Here is a 27,473-nt window from a genome sequence, read left to right on the forward strand (position 1 = left end):
CATTATTAAGATGGACTTTGGAAAATACTCTGTTTATTTCTAGGATAAGCAACATAAGATCTGTTTTACTCTTTTGGGATCTTGCCAGGTACTTGTGACCTCCATTGGCCATTGTAGGATTCTAAGAAACAGGATATTAGACTTGATAAACTTTTCTGTCCCAGTATGGCAATGCTTGTTTTCTTATGCTTTGTGGATAGATGTCTTCATATTTGTTGCAAGGGGAAGTAGCACAGGACTTTACCTGTTTACCTCTGCCAATCAATACTAAACCAAGGTAACCTTTCTTGCTTGGATACCCTGCATACTAATAGAGATGAACATTTTCATTACTTTCTTAGATGAAAGTTTTCACTACTTAGCACAAACAATCCAATGCATTTGCTCAAAATTGTCATTACTATCACTGTATTTTCCTTTACCCCTCTCTATGCTAAATAAATCAATGAATTTCTCCCCAGTTACTCCCTCTGTATCAAGCTATGGATTTATCGTCTTTATTTATCTTTATTATCTTATCTTTTATAGTAATATTAATTTTACTGTAAACTGCTTAGGCTCACTAATAGGTGGTATATCAAATTTTAAATAAACTTGAAACTGAAGCATCTTCTGCATTCCTATCTTCTCCCTTGTAAAAATTCCATCACATTTGCCTCCTGCCCCCTCCAGCCCCCACCTCTGGATCAGTACAAGCTAGTAATTTTCTGTGATAGATGTGCTGTTCAAAGTGAGTGTGTAAATATTGGACTGGAACCTCTTTTCTCCTCCAAACCTTCATTTCAAGATGTTTCAGATCTTAGGAGGCATGAAAGAGAAAAGTATAGGACAGCAAACTGAAACTTCAAAAGCTCTTTAGGACAGGCAATCCAGCTCCCTGAGAGGGATTAAGAAAAAAATCAGTGCATTTCATCAAGTAGTGGTCATCTTTTGCTTTCTCCAAATTTACCTCTTAAGAATTTAACCATGCTACCATCTATCAGAGACATTCCTCTCTTTTCCATTCTTTAATGCACAATAATTACTATATATATATATGATTTGCCTGGATATACATACAGCATACACATAGGATTAGTTGGGTTGACCATTGGGTTTGGTGATAACAATGGAATGCTGGGTGCTGGAGGTGGAGAACTCTCCCTCCTTCTTGTCTCTCTGATCTTTTGGGATGTACCTGACCACAGCTGCCATGAATTTGCCCTTGAAGTTCTTGCTCAGAAAGTTATAGAGGATGGGATTAGCTACACAGTGGAATAGAGAAAAACAATCTATGATGTCATAGAAGAAAAGGACGACGTGCACAGTGAAGCAGTTGAAGAACAAGTGGGTGCCCTGGAGTGTGACCAGAGTCAGTATCAAGTGGTAAGGGAGCCAGCTGATGAAGAAGACAATGATGTAGGCATAGATCAGACGGCACTGCTTTCTGTTCTCGGGCTTGTTGGAAGAGCTGAGAAAGCGGGCCGTTAGTATGTTGAAAATGGCAATAATGGGGAATGGGATCAGGAATCCTGCAATGGTGACTAACAGGCTCATTGCAAGGGCCCATTCGTCATATGTCTCAAATGGAGCCAGGAAGATGCATATAGGCTTGCTGGAAAGTATGAGCCTCATGTGAACCACCTCTGGCAGGGGTAGCACAGCTGCTAGAAACCAGATGCAGGCACACAGACCTTTGCGAATTTTCTGCTGGTTCCGGTGCCAGAAGTGAGAGGAGGAGGCGATGGAGAAGTACCTGTCCACACTGAGTGCGGTCAGAAAAAAGATGCTGCTGTACATATTGGCAAAATAGAAGTAGTACGTGAAAGAACAGAAGAAGCTGCCCCAAAGCCAGGTGTAGTCTAGCATGACCTCCAGCATCCAGAAGGGCAGGGAGAGCACCATCCCAAAGTCCGCAATGGCCATGCAGAGAATGTATATATTGATGGGACTTTTGCTCTTCCACGACTGCCAGTTGACCCAGATCACGAGGAGGTTTTCCACCAGTCCCGCTACAAAGATGAGCAGATAGAGGATGAACAGCATTAGCCTTTTTACGTTCTCATCGAGATCCACCTCGCAGGCCAGGTAGCTGTGGTTAAACAAGTCCAGGAGGTCAGTCAGGTTGTATATCTCCCTGGAGTCGATGGAGGAGATGGAATTGTTTAGGGCCTCAGTGGTCACTTCAGCCATGGTGACCAGATACCTACAACAAGAAAAGCATTAGAAATATGTCTCTTTTTATCAGCTTCATCCAAATTCATCCTGAGGCTTCTGTAAACTAAATTAACTTGAAAGTAGGATATTGTCACCTTGCATACTGATTTAGCATGCATTAAACCCTAAAACACCCATAGGAATATAATGAGTGCCTTAGCGTTTGGTGTACCCTAAATTGGTTAGCACTCATTAATGAATTTTCCCCTACATTTCAGCACATGACAGGCTGAGCACATTTAACTAAACAGGAACCTCTCCTGCTCTGTTTAAATAATTTTCACTATTGACCCCTAAGAACAGATGCCCTAATTATACCACAGAGACTTCATTTGTACAACCGGATGATATCACCAGAGGGGACAATTTGAAGCAAGGTTACATTTACCAATAACCTGTGTGAGAACCTGAACCAGGCCTAGGATTATTCTTCATGTAGTGCTGCTGTTCTATGTATCTGTGCCAAGGAAAAGGCACAAATGGAAAGGAATAAATTATTTGATTCCTTGATCTGAGAAACCTCTTTACTACAGTTTAGCGGTTAGGCTGATTTTTACTACAGTTTAGTGGTTAGGCTGATTTTTGGGTTGAAGAAGTCCAACCGACTCCTGCACTGGTTGCCAATGGAGGCATGTGCGAAGTTTAAGTTGGGATGTTTCTGCTTTAGGCAATATACGGTTTAGCCCCTAAATATATAACTGACCTCTTCTCCTTCTCAATCAACAAACATAAGAGACGCTCACACCCGAAGTTCGTCTCCCCACTGGTTAGAGCAGGGGTGTCCAATGTCGGTCCTCGAGGGCCGCAATCCAGTCGGGTTTTCAGGATTTCCCCAATGAATATGCATGAGATCTATTTGAATGCACTGCTTTCATTGTATGCTAATAGATCTCATACATATTCATTGGGGAAATCCTGAAATGCCCGACTGGATTGCAGCCCTCGAGGACCGACATTGGACACCCCTGGGTTAGAGGATGTAAATTTAAAAGACACCATCAACATCTTCTCTCTTATCAAGCAGCATTATGAGGCAAAGACCTGGAAAAATTACTTAGGCATACAAACAACTACGGTGAATTTAGGAAACACCTAAAAACATATCTGTTCTTGAATTACCTAGGTCACTGTTCTTCAACCGCCAGTCCGCACAGGGCCAGCGAGATTGACTAACTTCAATTTCCTGCCGGTCCGCGCTAGAGGTTTGCACGGGAATGGGGAATCCCCCCTAAGCCATGGGACTCCCACGGGGACACCCCTCTGGCCCACGGGACTCCCACAGGAACCCCCCTCTAGCCAACGGGACTCCCACGGGGATGGAAGGCTTTGGAAGCAGGGTTCATCCATATAGTATAATGGACACGTCAGCCTTAGTAAAAGAGGGGGTTTATAAGTTAATTACCTGAACAGAAAACAAAAAAAGGGTTCCACCAAAGAGATTCCACAAGGAAAACAGCAGCGTAAACACAAAAGAAACTGTGGAATTGATGATTCTGTCAGAAGTAATTGCTGCTTTTTATGGGGACGGGCGGGGATGGAGGTAATTCCTTGCGGGGATGGGTGGGGACGGAGAGGATCCTGACGGGGACGGGTGGGGATGGAAAGGATCCTGGCGGGGACGGGTGGGGACGGAGAGGATCCTGGCGGGGACGGGCGGGGATGGGTGGGATTTCTTTCTCCGTGCAACTCTCTAGTCTGCGCAGGGCCGGCAAGATCGACAAGTTATTTTCAGCCGGTCCGCGCTGGGCTGGAGAGATCATGGGGAGCCTCTGACAGTGGCTTTCTCCCCTCTCTGCAGCTCTCCTTCACTTACCAGCGCAGCGATTCATGAAGGCAGCCTTGGGGCTTTTGCTGAGTCGCGGCTGCCTCTGATGATGCAACTTCCTCTTTCCTCAGAGGCGGCGAGACCCAACAAAGGACCTGAGGCTGCCTTCCTGAATCGCTGCCCTGGGAAGTAAGGAGAGCTGCTGGGAGGGGAGAAAGCCACTATTGATGTCTGGGAAGCTGCTGGGCAAGGGAAAAAAAGGGACAGCTGCTACTGGTCCTGGAGGGAAGGAGAAGGAGAGATGCTGCTGGGAGGAGAGGAGTGAAAGGAGTCTGGGAAGCTGCTGGTCAAGGGAAAAAAAGGGTCAGCTGCTATTGAACCTGGAGGGAAGGAGAAGGAGAGATGCTGCTGGGAGGGGAGGAAAGAAAGAATCTGGGAAGCTGCTGGGCAAGGGAAAAAAAGGGACAGCTGCTACTGGACCTGAAGGGAAGGAGAAGGAGAGATACTGCTGGGAGGGGAGAAAGGGAAGAGAGTTACTGCTGGACAGGAGGAGGAGGGAAGGGAGAATGAAAAAAGGAAGGAAACAGCTGGCAGAGAGATTAGAAGAGGGGAAGGGAAGATTTTAAAGAGGTACGGGAGGCAGGGAAGGGAGGGCGTGAGTGTGGCATAGGGGTGTGGAAGGAATGGAGGGTTGGTGTGGAAGGAATGGGGGCGGAGAGGAAGGCATGGGTGGTGCCACCGCCCCGGATGCCTCACACTCTCGCTATGCGGTAGTTTCATCATGTGGAGCATTGTGTTTAAGAAGTTATGGTGGTTGACACTATAATAGAGAAATGGAGGATAGAATGCATGGGAAACCAGGAATCAGCCTGTAAAGTGCTGATCCTATAGGTTGGTAAGTAGAAGGGATCTTTGCTTTGAGTCTAGACCAGTGGTTCCCAACCCTGTCCTGGAGGAACACCAGGCCAATTGGGTTTTCAGGCTAGCCCTAATGAATATGCATGAAGCAAATTTGCATGCCTATCATTTCCATCATATGCAAATCTCTCTCATGCATATTCATTAGGGCTAGCCTGAAAACCCGATTGGCTTGGTGGTCCTCCAGGACAGGGTTGGGAATCACTGGTCTAGACCATGGGTAGGCAATTCCGGTCCTTGAGATTCGGAGCCAGGTCAGGTTTTCAGGATATCCACAAAAAATATACATGAGATAGATTTGCATCTCAAGGAGGCAGTGCATGCAAATCCATCACATACATATTCATTGTGGATATCCTGAAAACCTGACCTGGCTCCGGCTCTCAAGGACCGGAATTGCCTACCCCTGGCCTAGACAAGTGGTTCCCAACCCTGTCCTGGGGGACCACCAGGCCAGTCGGGTTTTCAGGATAGCCCTAATGAATATGCATGGAGCAGATTTGCATATCTGGCACCTCCATTATATGCAGATCGCTCTCATGCATATTCATTAAGGCTATCCTGAAAACCTGACTGGCCTGGTGGTCCCCCGGGACAGGGCTGGGAACCACTGGTCTAGACAATTGAAAGGCTTTCAGAGAAACTGAGTCTTTGGCATCGAGTTGAAGAGGAAAGGCAAGGAAAGTTGTCTCGGTCATTATGGTTAGATGTTGTCGAAACTTGGAGAAAAATTCCTAAAACATATGAACTGGAGGAAACACCTGAAGAAACTTGTTTGTATTTTCTGGAAGAAATTGCCTTAGGAATACTGCCTTTGGTACAGACTTACTGTAGATGTTGAGCCCTCTGGAGATAGGGAAATACCTAGTGTACCTGAATATAACTCTCCTTGAACTACTACTGAAGAAAGGGTGTGAGCAAAATCCAAATTAAAAAAAATAATGATCAATTGCCATATTCAGTTTGCTCAGTTTTTCTGATCTACATGGCAAGGGTGTAATCCCAGCTGCAGGCTAAGAAGCTTGACCACTGGAAGGATAGTTCTCCTCATCTCTATGAGAATCTCTCTCATGCATATTCATTGTGGATACCCTGAAACCTCGACTGGTAGGGTGTGCCCAGCACTGCTTTCACAGAAGTGCAGTTCCCACTAGTTGTGAGCATTTTTATTTTTCAAACAGGCCTGACACTTTGAAAAATAACACAAAACCCTGCAAAGAGGCACTCAGAATCTATATAGGAGACTTGCCAGACCAGAATAACCCTAACACACCTATGAAAACAGATTATAGAGCACCAATATACCTGCTACTAGGAAACTGGAACAAGATGGACTGTTATAGATTCCTATACAGATACCACATTGCTAGAAGGATCCTTCACCTCGGCTGCAGATGTACAGTATGACTCTCACCTGATACAAAACCGCAAAAAACATGCAGACAAAAACTGAAAGCAGAGATCATGTCATGTAACTCCAGAAAAATAGAAAGAAATGCATGTTCTCCTGTACAGTGCATAATGAAACCAACGGATGTAAATTCTCAACATCAACATAATTCAATCATTAACCTGAAAATAAAATCATTTTTCCTGTCTTTGTTGTGTGGTGATTTTATTATTCTAATCATCTTGCTCTGCTTTCCTCTGTGTTCTTAACTCAGTTTCCAGGCCTCCTTACCATCTGCTATTTGTTTTTTTTACCTCCTTTTTTCTTTAGTTACAAATACAAGGTAGGAAGTGATCTTCATATTAGCTTTCTTCAAATTTTCTGCCTCCTTCTCAAATCAATATAGCTTTCCCTCTTCTGTTTCCTTCATGTGCAGTCAGTCTCCCCTTTTCCTTTCCCTTCATGTGTAGTATGTCTCTCCTCTTCCTTCTTTCCTCCTCTCCCCTTCATATGCAGCCTTCCCCCTCTCTCTTCCCTTCAATCCATGTTCATTTCCCCCTCTCTCTGCCATTCCATTCAATCCACGTGCATTTCTCCTCTTTTCCTTCTCTTCATATGCAGCCTTTTCTCCTCCCTTTCCATCCATGTGCATTTCCCCCCTTCTCCCTTTCGTTCATATATAGCTTATCCCCATCTCCATGACTTTCCATTTTATCTATATTTTCCTGCCCTTCTATCAAATGCATTTCCCCCCTCTCTCTTCCCTTCATATACAGCCTTACCCATCCTTTCCTTTCATGTACATTTCCCCCCTCCCTTCCCTTCATGTGCAGCCTTTCTCCTTTCCCTGCCCTTCTATCCAAGTGCAGTCGTTTCCCCTCTGCTTTGCCTTACCATTCCATCCATGTGCATTATCCCCTCTCCTTTCCCTTCATATACAGCCTTTCCCCATCCTTTCCATTCATGTACATTTTCCCCTCTCCCTTCCCTTCATATGCAACCTTTTCTCCTCTCCCTCCCCTCCCATCCAAGTGCAGCCTTTCTCTCTCCCCTTTCCCCCTTCTGTCCAAGTGTAGCATTCCTCCCTGCCCAAGTTCTCTTCTCCTGCATATCTCACATCTTCCCTTCCCTTTGACAATATCCCCACCTCCTGCAAAGTTGCCTGGTTGCCTATTCTGCATACATTAGGATTTCTCAGGAAAGACTAAAACGGTTAGGGCTCTTCATCTTGGAAAAGAAACAGCTGAGGGGAGATATGATTGAAGTCTACAAAATCTTGAGTGGAGTAGAACGATTTCAAGTGGATTGATTTTTCACTCCGTCAAAAATTACAAAGACTAGGGGACACTCGATGAAGTTACAGGGAAATACTTTTAAAACCAATAGAAGGAAATTTTTTTTCACTCAGAGAATAGTTAAGCTGTGGAATGCGTTGCCAGAGGATGTGGTAAGAGGAGATAGTGTAGCTGGTTTTAAGAAAGGTTTGGACAAGTTCCTGGAGGAAAAGTCCATAGTCTGTTATTGAGAAAGACATGGGGGAAGCCACTGCTTGCCCTGTATCGGTAGCATGGAATATTGCCACAACTTGGGTTTTGGCCAGGTATTAGTGACCTGGATTGGCCACCGTGAGAACGGGCTACTGAGCTTGATGGACCATTGGCCCGACCCAGTAAGGCTATTCTTATGTTCTTATGAATGGAAAAATATTTCCTGCTATTGGTTTTAAAAGTATTTCCCTGTAACTTCATTGAGTGTCCCCTAGTCTTTGTAATTTTTGATGGAGTGAAAAACTGATCCACTTGTACCCGTTCTACTCCACTCAAGATTTTGTAGACTTCAATCATATCTCCCCTCAGCCATCTCTTTTCCAAGCTGAAGAGCCCTAACCTTTGTAGTCTTTCCTTATACGAGAGGAGTTCCAGCCCCTTTATCATCTTGGTCATTCTTCTTTGAACCTTTTCTAGTGCCACTATATCTTACTTGAGATAAAACCAGAATTACCTTCCTTTTTTGTTTTCCAAACAGCAACAGCAGCAGCAATCCCCATACACTGCCCTGCCACTGGCACCAGCCTTTTATCTCTACTACAACCGGCCTCCGAGGAAACATAAAGTCAGCGAGGCAGGTTACAGTAGAAAGAAGAGGCCAGTGCCAGTAACAAGGCATGTATGGAGGTCCCTGCTACTGGCTCATTTTGGAAAATGAATTAAGGTAAACATGGGGAAGGGGGATCAAGAAGGAAAGGGCGGATGCCAGACACGGTTTGGAGGAGGGGAAAGGAGAATGTTAGCTTGGGAAGAAGAGAATAGCTAAAGTGGAAAGCTGGTTGCAGTGACAGTGGTGGCAAGATGCCGCTCCTGAAGAGTTCTACCTGAGAAGATGGGAGGAAGAGATGTTGCTGGACCCATGGGAGCCTGGGGGTATGGGGAGAGTTCCTGGACTTGTGAAAGGGTGAGAAGAGAGTGGGAGCTGCTGGACCACAAGGAGCCTGAAGCATTAAAAAAACCTTTTTGTTTGATGCGGTTTGATTGGTTGAGCAGGCAGCCTTCTCAACCAATCATACTGCATCAAGCAAAACGTTTGTTTGTTTGTTTTAAAAAAAAAAAAAAAAGCATGGCTGTAGGGCTAGGGTTTCCCTGAGTCTCCTGAAGGCCCTACTCTGAATTTGATTGGTTGAGCAAGCAGCAGCAGCTATATAGCTTCAGCATGCTGCCTTCTCAACCAATCAAATTCAGAGTCAAGGAGCTTCAGTGGGAATTGAGCTCACAACCTCAGGGTGCTGCTCTAACTTCTAGGCCACTCCTCCCGTCAGGGTACTCAATGAATCCCCAGCTGTACAGCCTGCTTTTTGTTTACCTTTTTCTTGATGTAGTTTGATTGGTTGAGCATGCAGCTGCCACACCATAAGTATCATGCTGGTCTTTTGTCCATTCTCTATGCCTGTGGCAAAGTAGATGGTACCAAAATGTCTCTAAGGATTTTCTCTCTCTTATATGCAATCAACAATCTTTTATTGCTGAGACAATTGAGGTTCTGCACTATGTACCAGTGTTTGCAGAATCTTATTGATGTTATTGGACATTGATGTGAAAGGTAGGGTACATACAATTCTATCATCTTTTTGGAGGGTTTAACAATAGTTCTCTGTGTTGAAAACCATCATTAATGCAGTCATCTGAATAACCTTAAGGAAGTGTATGCTGCTTGTGACTAGTTTTGTATTTGCACACCTGTTAGAAGCTTCCTTTTTAAAATCTCTGTGAATCTTAACAGACTAAAGAGATTGTATGTTGCTTGTGACTGGCTCTAAGATTGCACACTTATTTAGCAGCCTGGTTGAAAGATTGTGAATCTTACAGACCACTAAAGGGAGTTTATGCTGCTTCTGTTTGCTCTCTTTCAAGACTCTTTCAAGGTTTTAAAACCTATCAAAATGCTATACCTGCAATCTTTTAAATTGCACCATATGCTGCTTGAATCATTTTGTATTTTATACGCTTACTTTAAGATTTCTATTTATTTTTTTAAAACTTATATACTGTTATAGACCAGGGGTAGGCAATTCCAGTCCTCGAAAGCCGGAACCAGGTCATATTTTCAGGATATCCACAATGAATATGTATGAGATGGATTTGCATGCACTGCCTCCTTGAGATGCAAATCTATCTCATGCATATTTATTGTGGATATCCTGAAAACCTGACCTGGCTCCAGCTCTCGAGGACTGGAATTGCCTACCACTGCTTTAGACCAAAGCAGTGTACAATCAACAAACAAAATGTAAAACATACATCAAGCAATCAACTCTTCCAAAACCTAATGCATTGAGTACCTCAATTTCACATAAAAGCTGACACATAGAAATATATCATCAACATTTTTTTGTCTTAGGGTTTCTTTTTTGCCCCGTTCTGTTATTTAGCTTTGGACCATACCTCCTAGTGCATGCTTTTCCTGATACCAGTTTGGGAATGTGAAAAGATTTTGTATGCTTATGGTATTCAGTAGAGTCTCATGTTCTATTTTATATTGTAAGTTGATATGTTAAAGTTTAGAACTCATGTTATTAATAAGTTAGCAAACAATCATGCTTTTTATCTTCTGTATGATGGGCTTTTATGTTTCTTTAGTGTTTTTCTAAATACCATTATGATTTACATTGTCTATCATTTTAGCTGCTTTGTATTATTCTAATTATGTTTATTTGTTTTAACAGTTTTATAGCCCTGAAACATCTCAATTAGGGTGACATGTAGCTAAGTTGGGCTCTGTGTTTTACCCCTCCTGCTAACTGTAGCTAATTAAAGATATTTGGATCAACTTTTGTGGCTCAGCCTGCCATTTGTTTCTTGCTACTCTGGTCCTTGTGGACCGACTACCCACTTGTTTTCTGGGACCCCTACAATAATCTACAGTAGGGGGGTTTTATGATATGGGGGCAGTTGTATAACAGGGTGTATCCATTTAAGCACCCCAATGCAATGTGGGGAGTACCTACTGTATCACAGCATCTGGACACAGTGGTATAGAAGGGGGTGCGAGGGGGGCAGTCTACCCTGGGCGCCATGTTGGTGGAGGTGCTGGCACCCCTCCTCCTCTCCATCCCCCTCCCGCATCTTCTCATTACTCCACGCAAGTGCCCCTTTTCCCTTCCCCCATACCTCTAGTTGAAGTTGTTGTTCATGGTGGTCAACAATGTGATCTTCGCAACCCCCGTGGGCTCTCCCGCTGACATCACTTCCAGGAGCCACGCATAGGAAGTGACATCAGAGGGAGAGCCAACAGGGTCGCGAGGAGCACGTTGTTGACCGCTGCGAGCAACAACTTAAACTAGAAGTACGGGGGAAGGGGGGCGCGTGGCTGGCGGGATTGGGAAAGGAGCAGGGGAGCACAGATGAGGTTGGGGGGAGGGGCACCTCTCACCATCACTATGCCACTTTCTGGACACCCAGATTCTATTATAGAATACAATTTCTGGCCAGTTAAATCCCATTGAATATTGACCCCCCCCCATGTTGTACATTACATGCATAAGTGCTGCTTAAGGCATGCAATTATCCATGGAAGGTGTGCCATTGCATGTAAAGCATGCAATTACACGTATAAGACATGTCTAACTGCCAGCACCCAGTTAAAGACGTACCTTTCACACTAGTTCACCTTCTGTGCATACGAGTTTTTACAAACAGCTATCTTTTATGAAGGTTTTTGGAGGAAAAGTCCATACATACTTTTAACTAGGTAGATTTGGAAGAGCCATTCCTTATCCCAGAAAATGAGCTATTGAGAAATGGATCTACTTTTTGGGATCTGCTGAGTACCTGTAACTTGAACTAGCTACTATTGGAGACCAAATACTGGGCTCAACAGTCCTTGGTCTGAGTCAACGTGACTCTTCTATGCGCCTTTGTAAAGTACTTTAGTAGAAGGCAGTCTTGGCTTGTCATTGGCTTTTACTCTGTATTGGATAAAGTGATATTTACTTGAACGAGCCTTCACGTAATTGGGAAAAGCAATGGAGAGCACATTCCTTTTTCCAGTGTTGATGTTTGCATGCTTTTTAATGGGTTTTTTTTTTTAGTTCAAAGCTTTATTGGTTTTCTGATAATACAATCAGCAATACAATACAATGTGAAAATGCTTCCAAGAAGCAAAAAATAAACTGGTATTTGATCCTATTTTTAATGGCGTTCAATTTCTATTTTTTATTGATGCATTTTATTGTAAACTGCATTGAATTGGGCTGCAACTAGGGCGGTGCATTGAGTTGAATAAAAGATTGAAGTTTTAGCCCAGTATAAACTGTGCCGGGTAGTAAGGGAAAGGAAGAAAGGGCAGAGCCAGAGCAGCAACAAATGTGGATCTAGTCTCTGGAGCTAGTTGTTAGCAGCAGGATTCTTTAAAAATTGCAGGAATAAAAGTAGGAAAAGATAAAGAAGGCTGCAGAGCAGAGCTCACCTGATGGAAGACTGGGATAACCAGAAATATATCTTTTAAGCAGAATCTTTTCCAGCTTCGGGCTGCGGGGATCAACGAATGCAGGCACTGAGCACAGAGCCAGCTCTCTGGCTGTTTTTTTATTTTTTTTATTTCTTTAAATCCTTGTTGCCGCATCTCCTCCTGTGCAGGAAATGACCATCCAAGCAGGACATCCTGACAACCCCAAGTGCAGAGCCCGGGGCTTTCCTTTCATGGAATGAACCCCAGCCCTGCCCTCACAGTCTCTGGCTGGGAACAGGCAGAACCCCCATGTAGGGCAGCTGTAGCAGGCATGCTCCAAGTCTGCCAAAGAGAAATACTACAGGCAGCTGAAGGAGAGCCAGAACTGTGGCTCAGAGAATCCGGAGAAGACACTCAGCTGAAACTATTCCGTAGTGTCCAGAAGGGGAATTTTTCTTTCTAATGTACTGAATGCAATGGAATTTCCTAAACCCTTATTCTAGACCTTTATTTTATAATGACCTAGCAATTTCCTTATGCTCCTTTGGTCTCCAGGTCAGCCTTCATTCACAAATATCCAGAAATTTATTTTCCCCTAATGCAGTGGTCCCCAACCTTTTTAATACCTTTTAAAAATCTTGTCTAAAGACTTTCTTATTTCATGACGCTTATAACCGAACCTAGATTTTCTTCTATCCATTTTCTCTCTCTTCTCTTTTATTTCTATTCTCTCTCCTCTTGCAAGCAATTATCACTACAATATGCCCTTACCTTCACGTTTTTTCCCTACCCATTCTTCCCTTTTCTTCTTATTAAATGTAACTTTTTCCCCTCCACCCTTACTATCCTCACAGTCAAGTCTGTCTTGTTTTGTCATTCATGTCCCACTTAAATATTTTATCCATTCTTCCCTTTTACCCCCTTTTTTAAACTATATTGTTAACCGGCCAGATATTTGGTTTATGGTCGGGATATTAAAAATTAATAAACTTGGAAACTGCTTTTATAGAAGCAAATTTTTCCAGGGACCGGTAAGGGGGGGGGGAGGAGGATTTGGGGCAGGTTTGTAGGGCAGTTTTATACACAATATACATTAACAAAATAAATAAAAAAGGCTTTTCCTCACTCTTTTAGGTCCTAGTCCACACATGGTGTATAACACCAGCTCTGGCAGGATACACATTTCAAATCTGACATATTGTAATCACAAAATAGAAAATAAAATTATTTTTCTACCTTTTGTTGTCTGGTCATTTTGTTTTTCCATCATCTTGGTCCCGGTTTCTCTTTCTGCTTTTTGTCTATCTTCTGCCACTTCTCTTTCCGGTGTCTGCTGTCCATTTTTTCTTCTCTTCTCTACTGTTCCATTCCTTCCTTATGCCTATCTCCAACGTATTGATTTTTCCCTTTCGATTTTCTTAACTTTTTCTTTTCTTTTTTGCCTCTGTCCACTCAAATCTTGCCCTGTCTCACCCTTCTTCTTTTTAAAATTTCAGCTACCTCTCAATTCTCCATCTTCTCTCAGTCCCTAGCTCTCCCATTTCCCATCTCACTCCTTTCCCAACCTCCTATTTCCTTCTATCTACTCCCCATTACCACAGTTCTACCACTAGTTATCTCCTTTTTGTTCTAATCCACATGGCTCACCACTTTCAGAACCCCCCCCCCTCTGTCCACTGATCAGACTATATCTCCCTTTCCCTTTCTCTCTATCCCCTAGCATTCCCAGCTCTCTTTCCTCCTGTCCTCCCATGTGTCCATCTCTCTTCCTTTTTCCCCATGATCCAACATTTTGCTCCCACTCTTTTCTGTTGTTCTTCCCTCCCCCCTTGATGCTGAACAATGAGATGGAAGAAAAATAAAAGAGATGCTGCATCTCTCTCTCCCTTCCATGCCCAGGCCTAACATCTCCCTTCCACCCAGATCCAACTTCTCTCCCTTTCTCTTCCCAACTGCCCTCCATCCCATCTCTCCCATTGCCTGTCTGCCTTCCTCCCCCAGGACCACCATTTCTCCCTTTATTTTCCAACAGTTCTCACTTCAAGTATCTCTTTCCCTCCCCAGGTCCAGTTTCTTTCCCTTCAGACCATTGCCCACCATTTCTCTTGCTCTGCCCTCTGTTTCTGGCCCCATAAGCTCTCCCCCAATCTAGCACTTCTTAATTAATACCTCTCCCCTTTGTATTGTTTTTAAAAAACCAGTTATTCTAGGTGGCTTCCTCCTCGGCCCAGCACATTCTGACCCTTCTCTCCATGCCGGTCCGATGTCGCCCTAACTTTCCGTCATGCTGAAAAACTGCCAGCCTTGGCAGCGATTCTGTACCATTGCCCATAGCTCCCCTTCCTGCTTTCCATCTGCCGCGGTCCACCCGGGTGGAAACAGGAAGTTGCAGGAAGGGGAGCTGCAGGCAACTTTACTGAATCACTGCCAAGGCTGGCAGTTTTTTAGCATGACGGAAAGTGTGGACGACATCGGACTGGCAAGGAGAGAAGGGAAAAGATATGCTGGGCCATGCCTAGTGTTCTCTCCTCAGTGAAGGGAGTAGCCATTGTGCTGTAGCCCATCACTGAGTGAGTCTCCGTTGCCGGCAGTTCTCTCACAGCCTCGCTGTCAGACGGCCACTGCCTGCTTGTGGGCCACAGACCGGGGTTTGGGCACCCCTACCCTAATGTATACCCCTTCCAACTTACTTTAGTCCAGTCATTGCAGCAACATTCCTTGGCCAAAGGTGACTTCTAGAACCCTGCAATCACGGGCTCTAAATCTTGCTATTAGGTGTTGCTATTGTGCGATGACCGTGCCTCACTGCCCTCCACTGCATCTCCAGTCCTTTTTATGAATATTATTATACCCATGTGCCTATATTTAGGTGCCTAGGGGAGCAGTTCCATGGAGGTCACCTGAATTTGGGTGCTAAAATACATGAGCATGAATTCTATGACAGTATCTGGGCACCTAGATGCCATTATAGAACAGAGTAAGTTAGCATTGCACATCAACATTTAGGCAACAACACTTACACCATGTAAAAGTAGGTGTAAACGTGAGCCTGTAATGCTGCACTTTGGCATGCCACATTAGTTATGTGGGATCCCACTCATGCTCTGCCTGTCCCCCTTGAAGGTGTGCACCATATGCAAAATTCTGACAATTAAGTTCATGAACTTGCCTTCGTGCACTTATGTTGGCAGCATTGTACAAACAGCTCGGTAAGGTTTCATCACCTTGGTATATCAGTGTCTCACAGATATGTTCATGTGAACAAGTGATGGTGTCTTTCTGAGTGGTGTTCATTTTTGTTGTTGCGTGTTTTTATGTGTCGTCGCGAGAATTTCGGAGCTTGAATTAGAGCAACATTACATTTCTTGTTAAACTTGGCAAGAGTGGAAGTGAAATCAAGGACACACTAGTCCAAGTTTATAGGGATAATGCCATGAAGAAAAAGGCAGTGTACAAATGGATTAAACGTTTTTCTGAGGGGAGAGAAAGCGTCACTGATGAAGAGCGTTCAGGGCGGTCAGTAACGAGCAGAACTGATGAAAACATTGCAAATATTTGTCGAATTGTGTGTCAAAATTGTTGGCTGACTGTGAGAAGCATAGCAGACCAAATAAACATCGATAGAGAAACAGGAAAATATTAACTGAAAATCTTGACATGAGGAAGGTGTGTGCAAAAATGGTCACTTGTGGCTCTTGCATCACGGCAATGCACCAACTCACCCGGCACTGTCTATGAGGGAATTTTTAGCCAGTACACAAACTGTATTGAAGCACCCTCCCTACTCACCTGATCTGGCCCTCAATGACTTTTTCTTTACCCAACGATAAAGGAAATATTGAAAGGAAGACTTTGATGACATTCAGGACATCAAGAGTGATACGACGATGACAGCTCTGATGGCCATTCCAGAAAAAGAGTTCCAAAATTGTTTTGAAGGGTGGACTAGGTGTTGGCATCGATGCATAGCTTCCTAAGGGGAGTACTTCGAAGGTGATCATAGTGATATTCAGCAATGAGGTATGAGTTCATGAACTTAATTGTCAGAACTCATATGTATACTTGGGAGGAAAGGTGACAGAGGGAAGATATGATAGAGACATTATAATACCTATGTGGTATAAATGTGAATGAAGTAGGTCTCCTTCAGTTGAAAGGAAACTCTGGTATGAGAGGGCATAGGATGAAGGTGAAAGAGGATAGATTCAGAAGTAACCCCAGAAAATACTTTTTTTTTCACGGAAAGGGTAGTGAATGCTTGGATTGGCTTCCTGTGGAGGTGGTGGAGACAAAAAGATATCTGAATTCAAGAAAGCTTGGGACAAGTACATTGGATCTCCAAGAGAGAGGAAGGGGTAGTAGATGGCATGGATCGGCAGACTAGATAGGCCTTATGGTCTTTATCTGCCTTCATTTTTCTGTTTCTATGAAAACAATTTGTGTTAAGTGCCATTTTATTAAAAAAACACTGAGCTGGGTGGCATTTATAGACTAGCTTTTGGAGCCAGGATTCACACCCAATTTTAAGGGTGAGAATTTACACCAAGTAAAACCTGGTACAAATTCTGGCTCCTAAATTACACATGGATCTTCCTTATTCTACAGTATAAAACTGTGTGTAAATTCCAAGAGCCCTCATCCACCCTTGCCTCTCTCATGGCTTTGCCCCCTTTTCACATCCACGCATAAAATTTATCCACAGAACCTGTGCCTAAAAATGTGTGTGTAAAGTTTAATTGATACCTATTATCACTGATAATTATTAGTGCCCAGTTATTGGTGCGAATTGATTTGTTATTCATTTAAATTGTGCCCAGAAATTGGCGCCCATTCAAATTTCTGGACACAATGTTGAGCACCATGGCCTGAATTTTCTAAACTTCGCCATAAGTTGGGTTGAGAGCGTGGGGGTTGGGGGATGGGGGGGGGGGGAACTGGAGGGGGGCTGATCAGGGCCTTTTTGGGGGGACTTTGGTGGGGGTAGTGGGAGGGTCAGAAGTGGGGGCTTACATCTTGGATCCACATATTATTTGTAGGACTTGAGTGGAATTTAAGCGTATATTTTGATTACTTTAGGAATTTTATTCCTTCTTCTATATGTATAATCTTGATTGCTTAACTTTTGCTTTCTGTACAAGTTTATACTTGATATGTATAATGAAAATTATAAATAAATAAATAAAAAGAAGTGGGGGCCTTCATGTCGGGGTGGCGGGGTGGGGTGGGGTGGGATGGGGAGGGACCGGATGCACTAAAACATTCCGAGGCATGAGGAAGTGGGCATCCTTCCTGCCATGATCTTTGGGGGGAGGGAGGGTGCAGGGTCAGGAGTGGGGGGGGGGGGAGCCAGCATGGGGGTTTTTTATGGGGCAGATATTGTACATGTGTAAATATGCACATCTCTGCCTTAAGATAAGAAAAGTAGCCCCGAACAGCTGAGTGGTAGGTGGCTGCTTTGGTGCTTCCCCTACCACTCAGCTGATTGGGGTTCCCCTGCGGACTCTGTGTATGTGTGAGAGTTGCTTTCAAAATGAGTGATTGGATGGGATTATGGCTGCCCTCTGCAAAACTCATTTGCATGGGAAGCCGTTTGAATATCGATCACTGTTTTGAAATTGGCCCAAAAATTGGCCCACAGTGACCCACATGGTCTTAATGACCATTTTTAATGCATCCAGCCCTGATTCTCTCATGGATGCCAATCTCAGCGGCTGGCTAAGAGGCAGCTGCTGATTGCGTTATCAATCACGCACCAGCGTCCTTTAGAGAATTGCATTTTTTTTCTAACTGCCGCCTTAAATTTAGGCTAGTATTTTACAGGGCTACATTTAAGGTGTCTGTCTCATGCCTACGGAGACACGTAGGGATACTTATGGATTCCCAAGGTCACTTCCAGTGGAAACCATGCCCAAGTCAGCTTTGGGCATTGGTAGGCATGCCTAGATGCTTCCATAGGCACAAGCCAGACATCTATATTGTAGGCGTCCTGTGCGGCATGGATATTTTTTAAATGTGTATCCTGATTGGCTGGTGTATCCTGGTGTATCCTGATTGGACGCCTACTATTGGGACACCGTTTGTAGAATCAGCCCCTTTTTTAAATAAAAACTCCAATAGAAACTCTAAAGGCTATATATTGCCTAAACCAACTTTGCTGGAAAAGCAGAGTACTGAACCAAAAACGTGAAAGAGAAGGACAATGAAATAACTTACTGAAGCTCAAATTTTACTTATACCCAAGTTTGAATGCCAAGGTAAGATATTCTAATGGATTTGTTCTTCCCCTTAGCAGAAGCTCACTCAGCATCTCTTCAGTGTGTTGAAAATGAAAAGTGATGCAAAAAAAAAACCCTCAAGGAAATGAGGCCCATGGGGAAACAATCTAAAACAATCAAGTGGAGTTAGGAAATGTACACATCAACCAGGAATGGGTCAAATGAGTCAATATTTATTAAAACATAAATGTAACAGTCTTTATCATATGTTCACTGAAAATGAAACGTGAACAGATGCGTTTGAAACTATAACAAATGGACAAATGAGTCTTGAACTGATGAAAGACAACTTGTAAATGATAAAAGCAGAAGAAAAAACTGCAGATGTGATGTACAAGGCACTAAGTCTTTTTATTGATAAAAAATACAATGTAGCAATCAAAATAATGGTTCTCATATGTGATGAGACAGGACCCGACATGGTCCGTGTTTCGGAAAACATTCCTTCCTCAGGGGTCCAGGATGTTATATAGAAATAGAAGAGGTCTGTTTTAATATTGCATATCATTTAGAAGCTGCACTTTTTTGAGCATTAATCAATTTAGATTGTAAAAGAATATCAGGTGTGGATTTCAATTTAGTTGAATCTGGGTAGTTCACATGTATACTGTGTTGTAATTGAAGCCACATGTCACGTCGATGAGACAAGAGCCATATGTATGTTGTAGTTCCTCAAAAGTCAGGGCAACAAAACAAAGGAGAAAGTCCAACTTTGTCTGCAGAAAAAACCAAGCAGGAGAAACAAACAAAACTGCAGAATGTGTACAAGATGCAGGCAAAAATGTATTGTACCAAAATTAAAATGCAAACAAGTAAAATAAAACCCTTTATATTGGGTGTTAGGTTCTCATTTCATATGTCAATATTATATATGGTCTATTATTGGTTTTATTATTGGTTTATGGTCATAAGTTTACATCATGTTGTATCTTTATGTTTTTCAATATAGTTACTAATCTTCATTTTTTATGGTATGTCCCAACCTTTTTCACCATGGTAGGTGCCTCTTTTTTACCAAACTCCTATGGGTACTTATTCCTTTAATTTCTCACTTTTCCATTTTGTGTCACATTCTTTTGTCACTAATTTCTTATAGTGTTTTATTGTTTAATGTTATCATTTTCCTTTTAACTTACCTTGATGTTTTTCTTACTTTTTCACATACCCTCTTTCTTGTCATTCACGTCACTTAACCTCAAGCCTTAGTAGCATGGCATAATAACACCATCTTGTTACTTTCCGCTTTTTATAAGAGTTTACAAGTGTTTTTAATGTTTTCTGTATTGTATTTGTATTTATTAGGACCCCTGACGAAGGTTTGTCCGAAACACGGACCGTGTCAGGTCCCTTGATTGGTAAAAGGGTTTTATTTTACTTATTTGCATTTTAATTTTGGTACAATAAATTTTTGCCCGCATCTTGTACACCAGGGGTGCCCAACACGTCGATCGCGATCAACCAGTAGCTCAGGAAGGCAATGCGAGTCGATCGCGGAGCCCATCCCGGGCTCCGTGATAGACTCGTGTTGCCGTCCTGATCTACCGGGCCGATCAGCCTTCCTCTCCAGTGTTCTCTCTAGGGCCTTTTAGCTGGGCGGTCCGCCCAGCTGTCATCTGCTGCTGCCGCCGCTGCTGAACATTTAAAAAAAACAAAAAAAACCGGCTTAAAGATTTCAGCCCGTAGCGAACTTATGCTCTGTGGCTCTAACGTGTGCGTGCCGGCTTCCCTTCTCTTCCCTCCGAAACCGGAAGTTATGTCCGGGGGGGTTAGAAGGGAAGCCGGCACACACATGTTGAGAGCCCTGAAGCAAGCGTTCGCTATGGGCTAAGGCGGGAGACAGGTTAGTGAAGCATTTGCTCTTCTTGCTGACGGGTCCTGCCTACTTTCTGTTTCCGCGAAGGCAGGACCCGGCAGCATTTCCCCCAATAGGTTGATCGCGATCTTGGGCCAATCAGCCTTCCTCTCCCCGACGGTAGAATTGACGTCGGGGAGAGGAATGCTGGTCGGCCGAAGCAGGGAGAGCTTGGGGCGGTGTCAGCTTTCGGGCCTGTTATTGGTGGCGGTTTGGGTCCTGGCAGTGGCAGTGACTTGGGGGAGGACAAGGAGAAAGAAAGAAAAAGGGCAGACAGGGAGACAGAAGGAAAGAAGAGAAACTGAAAAAAAAAGAAGGAAAGAAGAGAAACAGAAAAAAAAGAAAGGGAGGCAGAGAGAAAGAAAGGGCAGGGAGAGAGGAAGGAAAAGTTGGGGGAGGGAATGAGGTCTGGAGGAGAGGAAGCATACAGGCTAAAAGAAGGGAAGAAAGATTGGATGCACAGTCAGAAGAAGAAAGTGCAACCAGAGACTCATGAAATCACCAGACAAGGTAGGAAAAATGATTTTATTTTAAATTTAGTGATCAAAATGTGTCTGAATTTATATCTGCTGTCTATATTTTACACTAAGGTCCCCTTTTACTAAACTGCAATAGATGTTATTAGCGCAGGGAGCCTTTGAGCGTCGAGAGCAGCGCTGGGCATTCAGCGCAGCTCCCTGCGCTAAAAACTGCTATCGTGGTTTAGTAAAAAGGGAGGGGGGTATATTTGTCTATTTTTGTATGGTTGTTACTGAGGTGATAGTGCTTAGAGTCATCTGCTTTGACCTCTTTGAAAAACCCTGGAATAGGAATGATAATTAACATTTTCTATGCGTACAGTGTGCGTTGTGTTTTTTTAAATTTTATTGTTGGTAGATCATTTTGACTTGGTCATTTTAAAAGTAGCTCGCAAGCCCAAAAAGTATGGGCACCCCTGTTGTACACAGTCTGCAGTTTTGTTTGTTGTTCCTCAAAAGTCAGCCACTGTTCATTTTTAATCAGATCACTGAGCGTCCATATTTCACATTTTTGTCACTGTGCCCAATCTAAAGTAGCATCTTGTATTGTTATCTTTTTATTATGCCACACAGATACTCTAGAACAGGGGTGTCCAACCTTTTGGCTTCCCTGGGCTGCAATGGCCGAAAAAAATGTTTCTGGGGCCGCGCAAACGCTGCAGCAAGACAGAGGAGGAAGCTGGCAAGACGGTAAACACCCGGGAGCAGTAGAGGAAAACACTGCATCGCCCTCGACCGGGGTCGCACAAAATACTTCACGGGGCCACAGGTTGGGCACCCCTGCTCTAGCAGATCCAGACCAAGTTATCAAAGTGCTTGAGGGTATTTGCCGTGGATCTATGTATAGTGTCAGTATTCGGCTATGCAGAGATTGATAGATTAAGGGCTAGGTTAGCAGAACAAACTTACTTTTTCTAGATTTAACCAATAGGTCTGGGATTTTATGATACAAGCACATAGAGAACCTTTTATATATATATATATATATATATAAAAATAAAAGTAAAAAAACTACACAGGTAATCCATGAAAGGTGACGAAGAGCTCCTGTCCTTCTGCAACTCAGTTTGCTAACTGAAAACCATTGTTTTTACCAATAAAAAGACTTTGTGCCTTGTACATCACATCTGCAGTTTTTTCTTTTGTTTTCATTGTTTGACTCTCTAAAGCAGATCTGTTGGATTGTTCTTTTGTTTTGAAAGACAACTAAATGCCAAGAATATAAAATAAAATGTGAAAATATGTGGTAATATGTGATAAATTTTAGTTGCTTCAGAAAGAATGTTTGAAAACATCTTACCAAACTAATATTGTGTATCAGAATCTGACACTGGTGAACAGCAAATTGTGCTGTAGGAACAAAGTATCTAATCTAATCTTTGGTTTATATACCGGGTCATCTCCCAGTGGAGCTCGACTCGGTTCACATGTAATTAAGACTAGAGTACTTAGCAGAAAACATAGGAGAAGGAAGAACTAATTAAAAACTAAAGTACATACAGTGGCGTTCCAAGGGGGGGGGGCAGGAGGGGCGGTCCGCTCCGGGTGCCAGCTCTGAGGGGGTGCTCCCGGCCTTGCTGTTCAGTCCCCCCCCACCCCCAAAGGACCGCTCGCCCCCCTGGCCTCCCCGCACCACCTGTGAAGCAACCGCAGCAGGATCGCGATGTCAGCGATCCCTGAGCTGCTTGGGCGCTGCTTCCTGCACCGCGGTTCCGCCCATCCTCTGACGTCAGAGAAGGGGCGGGACCGCGGCGCAGGAAGCAGCGCCTAAGCAGCGCAGGGATCGCTGACGTCAAGCGATCCTGCTGCGGCTGCTTCATAGGTGGTGCGGGGAGGCCAGGGGGGCGAGCGGTCCTTCGGGGTGGGTCGGGGCATCAGGCCTTCAGGGTGGGGCGGGCGGGCAGGCAGGCTTTCAAGGGGGAGGGGGGTGACAGGCAGGCAGGCAGGCCTTCAAGGGGGGCAGGCCTTCAAGGGGGGGGACAGGCAGACCTTCAAGGGGGGAGGCAGGCCTTCAAGGGGGGCAGGCCTTCAGGGGGGGTGCAGACCTTTAAGGGGTGCAGGCCTTCAAGGGGGAGGGACAGGCCTTTAAGGGGGGGCAGGCAGGCCTTCAAGGGGGGACAGGCCTACAAGGGGGTGGGACAGGCCTACAAGGGGGTGGGACAGGCCTTCAAGGTGGGGACAGGCCTTCGGGGGGGTGCAGGCCTTCGGGGGGGTGCAGACCTTCGGGGGGTGCAGACCTTCAAGGGTGTGCAGGCCTTCAAGGGGAGGGGGCAGGCCTTCAAGGGGGGACAGGCCTACAAGCGGGGGGACAGGCCTACAATAGGGTGGGACAGGCCTTCAAGGAGGGGATAGGCCTTCAGGGGGGGTGCAGGCCTTTGGGGGGGTGCAGACCTTCAAGGGGGGGACAGGCAGGCAGGCTTTCAAGTGGGGGACAGGCCTACAAAGGGGGGGACAGGCCTTCAAAGGGGGGACAGGCCTACAAGGGGGTGGAACAGGCCTTCAAGGGGGGACAGGCAGACCTTTAAGGGGGGACAGGCCTTTGGGGGGGACCCTGGTTTAGAAGTACACGGAGGGAAGGGGGTGTTCAAAGAGACGTGCATATGCCAAACTTTGGGGGGTGGGGAAGAAATAATGGGTCTGAAAATAGAGGAGAGGGAGAGAGATGATGGACCATGGGATTTAGGGAGGGAAGGAACAGAAAGGGAGAGAAATTGGACACAAGGGATGGTGTGGAGGAGAGATAGAGATACTGGATAGGAGGGTAATTGGGAAAAGAAAGGGAGAGATGGTGGACCCTGGGGTGGTGGGGAAGGAGGGAGAGATGCCGGTTGAAAGGGTAGTTAAGAAAAGGTGGATCTGTGGAGGGAGATGAAAAAAAGGAAAGATACCAGACTTCCTGGGGAGGGAAGGGAAATGGAAAGGGAGGACAGAGTTGGCAGATGGATGGTTAGCATGCAGAAAGAAGGAGACCCTGGCAAGCAAGTTATCAGAAGAAAACCAGAGCCTTGGACCAACAAGATTTGAAATATAACAAGACAACAAAAGGTAGAAAAATTAATTTTATTTTCTGTTTTGTGATTACAATATGTCAGATTTGAAATGTGTATCTTGCCAGAGCTGGTGTTGGACTGCAAACGTGAGCTAGGATTTAACAGAGAGAGGAAAAGTCTTTTTTGTTTCTTTATTTTATTTACACCACTGCGCCAGTGTGGTTAGGAGAAGCCAAAGGGGGTGGAAAAGCTATAAAACCCACCAGGAGTTTTGAAAAAATCACCCAACTGGGCAGGAAATTCGAATTGAAAAACCAATTCAATAGGCTGAATCGAATCGAAATGTTTTTTCCTGAATCTGGCAGCATTAGTTTGCGCTACTGTCTTAGACTTTAGGACCTGGGATTGGGGAGAGATGGCATCCTCAGTACTTTATAATGCAAGTGAAACGAGGATTTGGTCAGACTTTTGAAGGGTCTGCAGAAAAAAAATATTGTATAGGCCGGGGACATGAGACAGCAGGAAATGGGAACTTTTCTTCCTTCTATTTTTGTGAATGAAAAGGCTGAGGATGTCAGAGAGTTCAGTTAAAATATGTGCTTTATAAGAAAATATAATAATGTGTTTTATAAAGTTTATAGCATAGCTGGCCTACCCAGTGAGGTGTTCCTAGTGGTGGTGGCAGCGTGTCAATGTGTTGAGAGGTAGAGGTGGTCTGGGAAATTCTGCTGAGCAAACTCCGGGCCCATTTCCACCCCCCAGTTAGTCCACTCCACTCAACTGGTTCACACACTGAGTGGGTCTTTGGGTGTTGTTTTGGAATCTCTTCCAGTGGTTTATCAGTATCTCCTTCTGGTCCAAGGAAGGAAACTTTGTTATCCTTAGCATTGACCTACAGAATATGTTTGTAACAGTGCTGCTTGTGTGGCATTGGGCTATGTAGTGATCGAAAGAAAAAAACAGACCTTTGCACATTTTTGCACTATATGGTGGGTGTATGAGGAGATTCACATTTCCTGCACAGCTAAGTCCATGTGAAGTTACCTTGTGCTGTATTTGACATCTAGCAAGGTCTCTGTTTGAAAGGAAAGATCTAAACTTAAAAATGAAGTGACCAGAAGTTATGGTAAAAGCAGATAGTGTAGCTGGTTTTAAGAAAGATTTGGACAAATTCCTGGAGGAAAAGTCCATAATCTGTTATTAAGACATGGGGGAAGTGTCTGCTTGCCCTGGATCGGTAGCATGGAATGTTGCTACTCTTTGGGTTTTGACCAGGTATTAGTGTCCTGGATTGGCTACCATGAGAATGGGCTACTGGGCATGATGGACCATTGGTCTGACCCAGTTAGGCTATTCTTATGTTATGTTCTCATCTGTAGGGGCCTTTGTTTTCACTTCTTATTTTAATGTATTTTTTTTCTGGGAACTTATCAATGTTTTTTTATAATGGGAACAAAAATGGAAGAGAATTAATGTGTGTGGGATGAGGGGATAACTAATTTCTTCAGCTAAATAATTCAATCCACCTCAAACAGACATAGGAGAACTCACGCACCATTCACACACCCTCCAACCAAAAACGTCAAAAGAAAAAAACTGTTCGACAACCTCCTAGCCATTCGAGCTGCAACACTCGACCCCCAACTCTACAACTAATTGACATCGACCACAGACTGCAAAACCTTCAAAAAAGAAATAAAAACCCTTCTATTCAAAAAACACATAAAACCGAACTAACACAATCAGAACTGTCCCAAGCATCACCTGCAACTACTCCATATGTACTTCTGATGTCATGACAATTCAGACATAATTTATGTTATGTTATGTTTGGAATATAAGAAAATTTTCACTGCCTGTTTCTATTCTGACCATTCATGGTCATTACAAAAAATATTTTTTTACATGGGGGGGGGGTGTCAAAAAATGATGGGCCCCGGGTGCCACATACCCTAGGTACGCCACTGAGTACATAAGAAAAGCATAAGAAAAATACTATAATATTATCATTTCATTGAGGCTGTAGTTAAACCATTTAAAAATTGTGAGAACAACAAAGATTTCAGGAATTTACGAAATAATTGCAGTTGACCTAAAAGCCTAATGGAGTCAGGAAGTTCATTCCAGATCTCTACAAACTCGAAAGCAAAAGATCGACTGAGTTTCCCAGCAGATTTAAAAAATCAGAAACATTAACAAGAAAAAGGTCTAAGATCATCGAGCCCTCCAAATGACAGAATTAAAGGGCTTTATACTCGCCAACAAAATTGCAAATCATCAAGCAGTAACAACATCCACATCCTGTACCATCATCGTCAAAAATTCTTTCATATCTTTCAATGTTTTAAGAAAATCACACATCTCTTTGTATGCAATTGATCCCTGTATGATATAAAACAATATGTCAAAAATTAAATTCCTGTGGATTTTGTACAATATGTTAAACAGTAAATTTAACAGCCTGATGTATATAACCCCTGTGCATCCATAAAACTTATGCTCATCAAGTTTTCCCGTACATATCAAGTATTTTCAGCTCATTTTTAAATAGCACACAAACACAAACACAAAATATTACATAGATTACTCAATGTCCCTGAGCAATACTAATAAAATCAAAGTTCTGAATCCAAAAAGTAAAATAGGATAGGGACTTACCTAAAAGGCCAAAAACATTCTTGGAGCAATGTGTCTCTTCAAAAAAGGTGTGAAAATGAAGGAAGGTGGGTATCCATATCTGCTTCCTAATATATGTCATATCTGTTACAGAATTAATACAAAGTAGTTCAGCACATGCTTCATATTTAAAACATGGTAGAAAATCAAAATCAAAAACATAACATAGCATTTGCACAAAGTACAGTGCTGGAGGTACGGTAACTGCTGTCTAACCAAAAACTGTGTGAGCCCGGAAAAGCAAGAGTAAAGAAAGATCTATTTAAACTTTCTTGAAGTTCTGTAGGTTTGGTTCAAAGTAGAGATACAATGGAAGAGAGTTCCATAGCACTGGGGCAAGATTAAAGAAAGCAGAAGCATGGGTGGAATCTAGTTTTGCCCGTGAGAGAGGTAGGAGGACCAAACAATTCCAGTTTTGTGTTTTGAGTTCAACATCAGTTTAGAGCACAGCTTAGCCATTTAAGGGAGAAAGTTATTAAATTGTGTTAGGGGTTTAAATTGCATTACTTGCCCCTTAATGTGACTTAAAGGGCTCTAACAGAGCTTGGCAAAATTAATCGTGGCAAAATTTAAATTGCTGCGAGTTATAGAGCACTGAAATGCAAATGTGTGGTTTGCATCTCATTATTATGCAAATAATATAGTTTAACCCAATTGTGGTGATATACTGCAAGTCATATCAGGGCAAAAAAGAAAATCATGATAAAATAATCCCAGCTTGTAGCTGGGGTTACTTTACAGTTGGGAGCATTGGCCTGCAAAATATCGGTCAGATGCTCTCGGGCTGACCCAGCAGGCCCCCTGGCATCCTGCCTACCTCAAAGGCCTTATTTTTCTCTCCAGCTCCTCTTCAGGATCAAGCACTTCCTACCTCCCCACCCCCCATATGGCACTAAACCCCCTGAAGGGCCTACCATCTTAAACACTGGTGGTCCAGGGGGGTCTTTGGGCAG

General features: G+C 43.7%; 2 protein-coding genes across 4 annotated transcripts in view; one reads left to right on the forward strand and one right to left on the reverse strand.

Annotated features, from left to right (window-relative positions):
• Window positions 1-26,520, reverse strand: GPR182 (G protein-coupled receptor 182). Of its 3 annotated transcripts, none has more exons than XM_033938960.1 (3): window positions 26,503-26,520; window positions 6,185-6,293; window positions 1-2,185 (listed from the first exon to the last, which is right to left on the reverse strand). In XM_033938960.1, exon 3 carries the CDS (start codon window positions 2,170-2,172, stop codon window positions 1,075-1,077), a length of 1,098 nt encoding a protein of 365 aa, XP_033794851.1. In that variant the 5' UTR covers window positions 2,173-2,185; window positions 6,185-6,293; window positions 26,503-26,520; the 3' UTR covers window positions 1-1,074. The 3 variants fall into 3 exon arrangements, with proteins under 3 accessions (XP_033794851.1, XP_033794850.1, XP_033794849.1); XM_033938959.1 differs by lacking the exon at window positions 26,503-26,520 and adding an exon at window positions 12,228-12,523; XM_033938958.1 differs by lacking the exons at window positions 6,185-6,293; window positions 26,503-26,520 and adding an exon at window positions 12,228-12,523.
• Window positions 9,164-27,473, forward strand: part of LOC117357818 (retinol dehydrogenase 16-like) — a 94,654-nt gene continuing 76,344 nt past the window's right edge. The window contains exon 1 of the mRNA XM_033938963.1: window positions 9,164-9,362. The gene's annotated coding sequence lies outside the window, so the exon portion shown is untranslated. The remainder of the gene's footprint in view (window positions 9,363-27,473) is intronic.

The sequence above is a fragment of the Geotrypetes seraphini genome, chromosome 3 (genome assembly GCF_902459505.1).
Source record: "Geotrypetes seraphini chromosome 3, aGeoSer1.1, whole genome shotgun sequence".
Classification (NCBI taxonomy): Eukaryota; Metazoa; Chordata; class Amphibia; order Gymnophiona; family Dermophiidae; genus Geotrypetes; species Geotrypetes seraphini.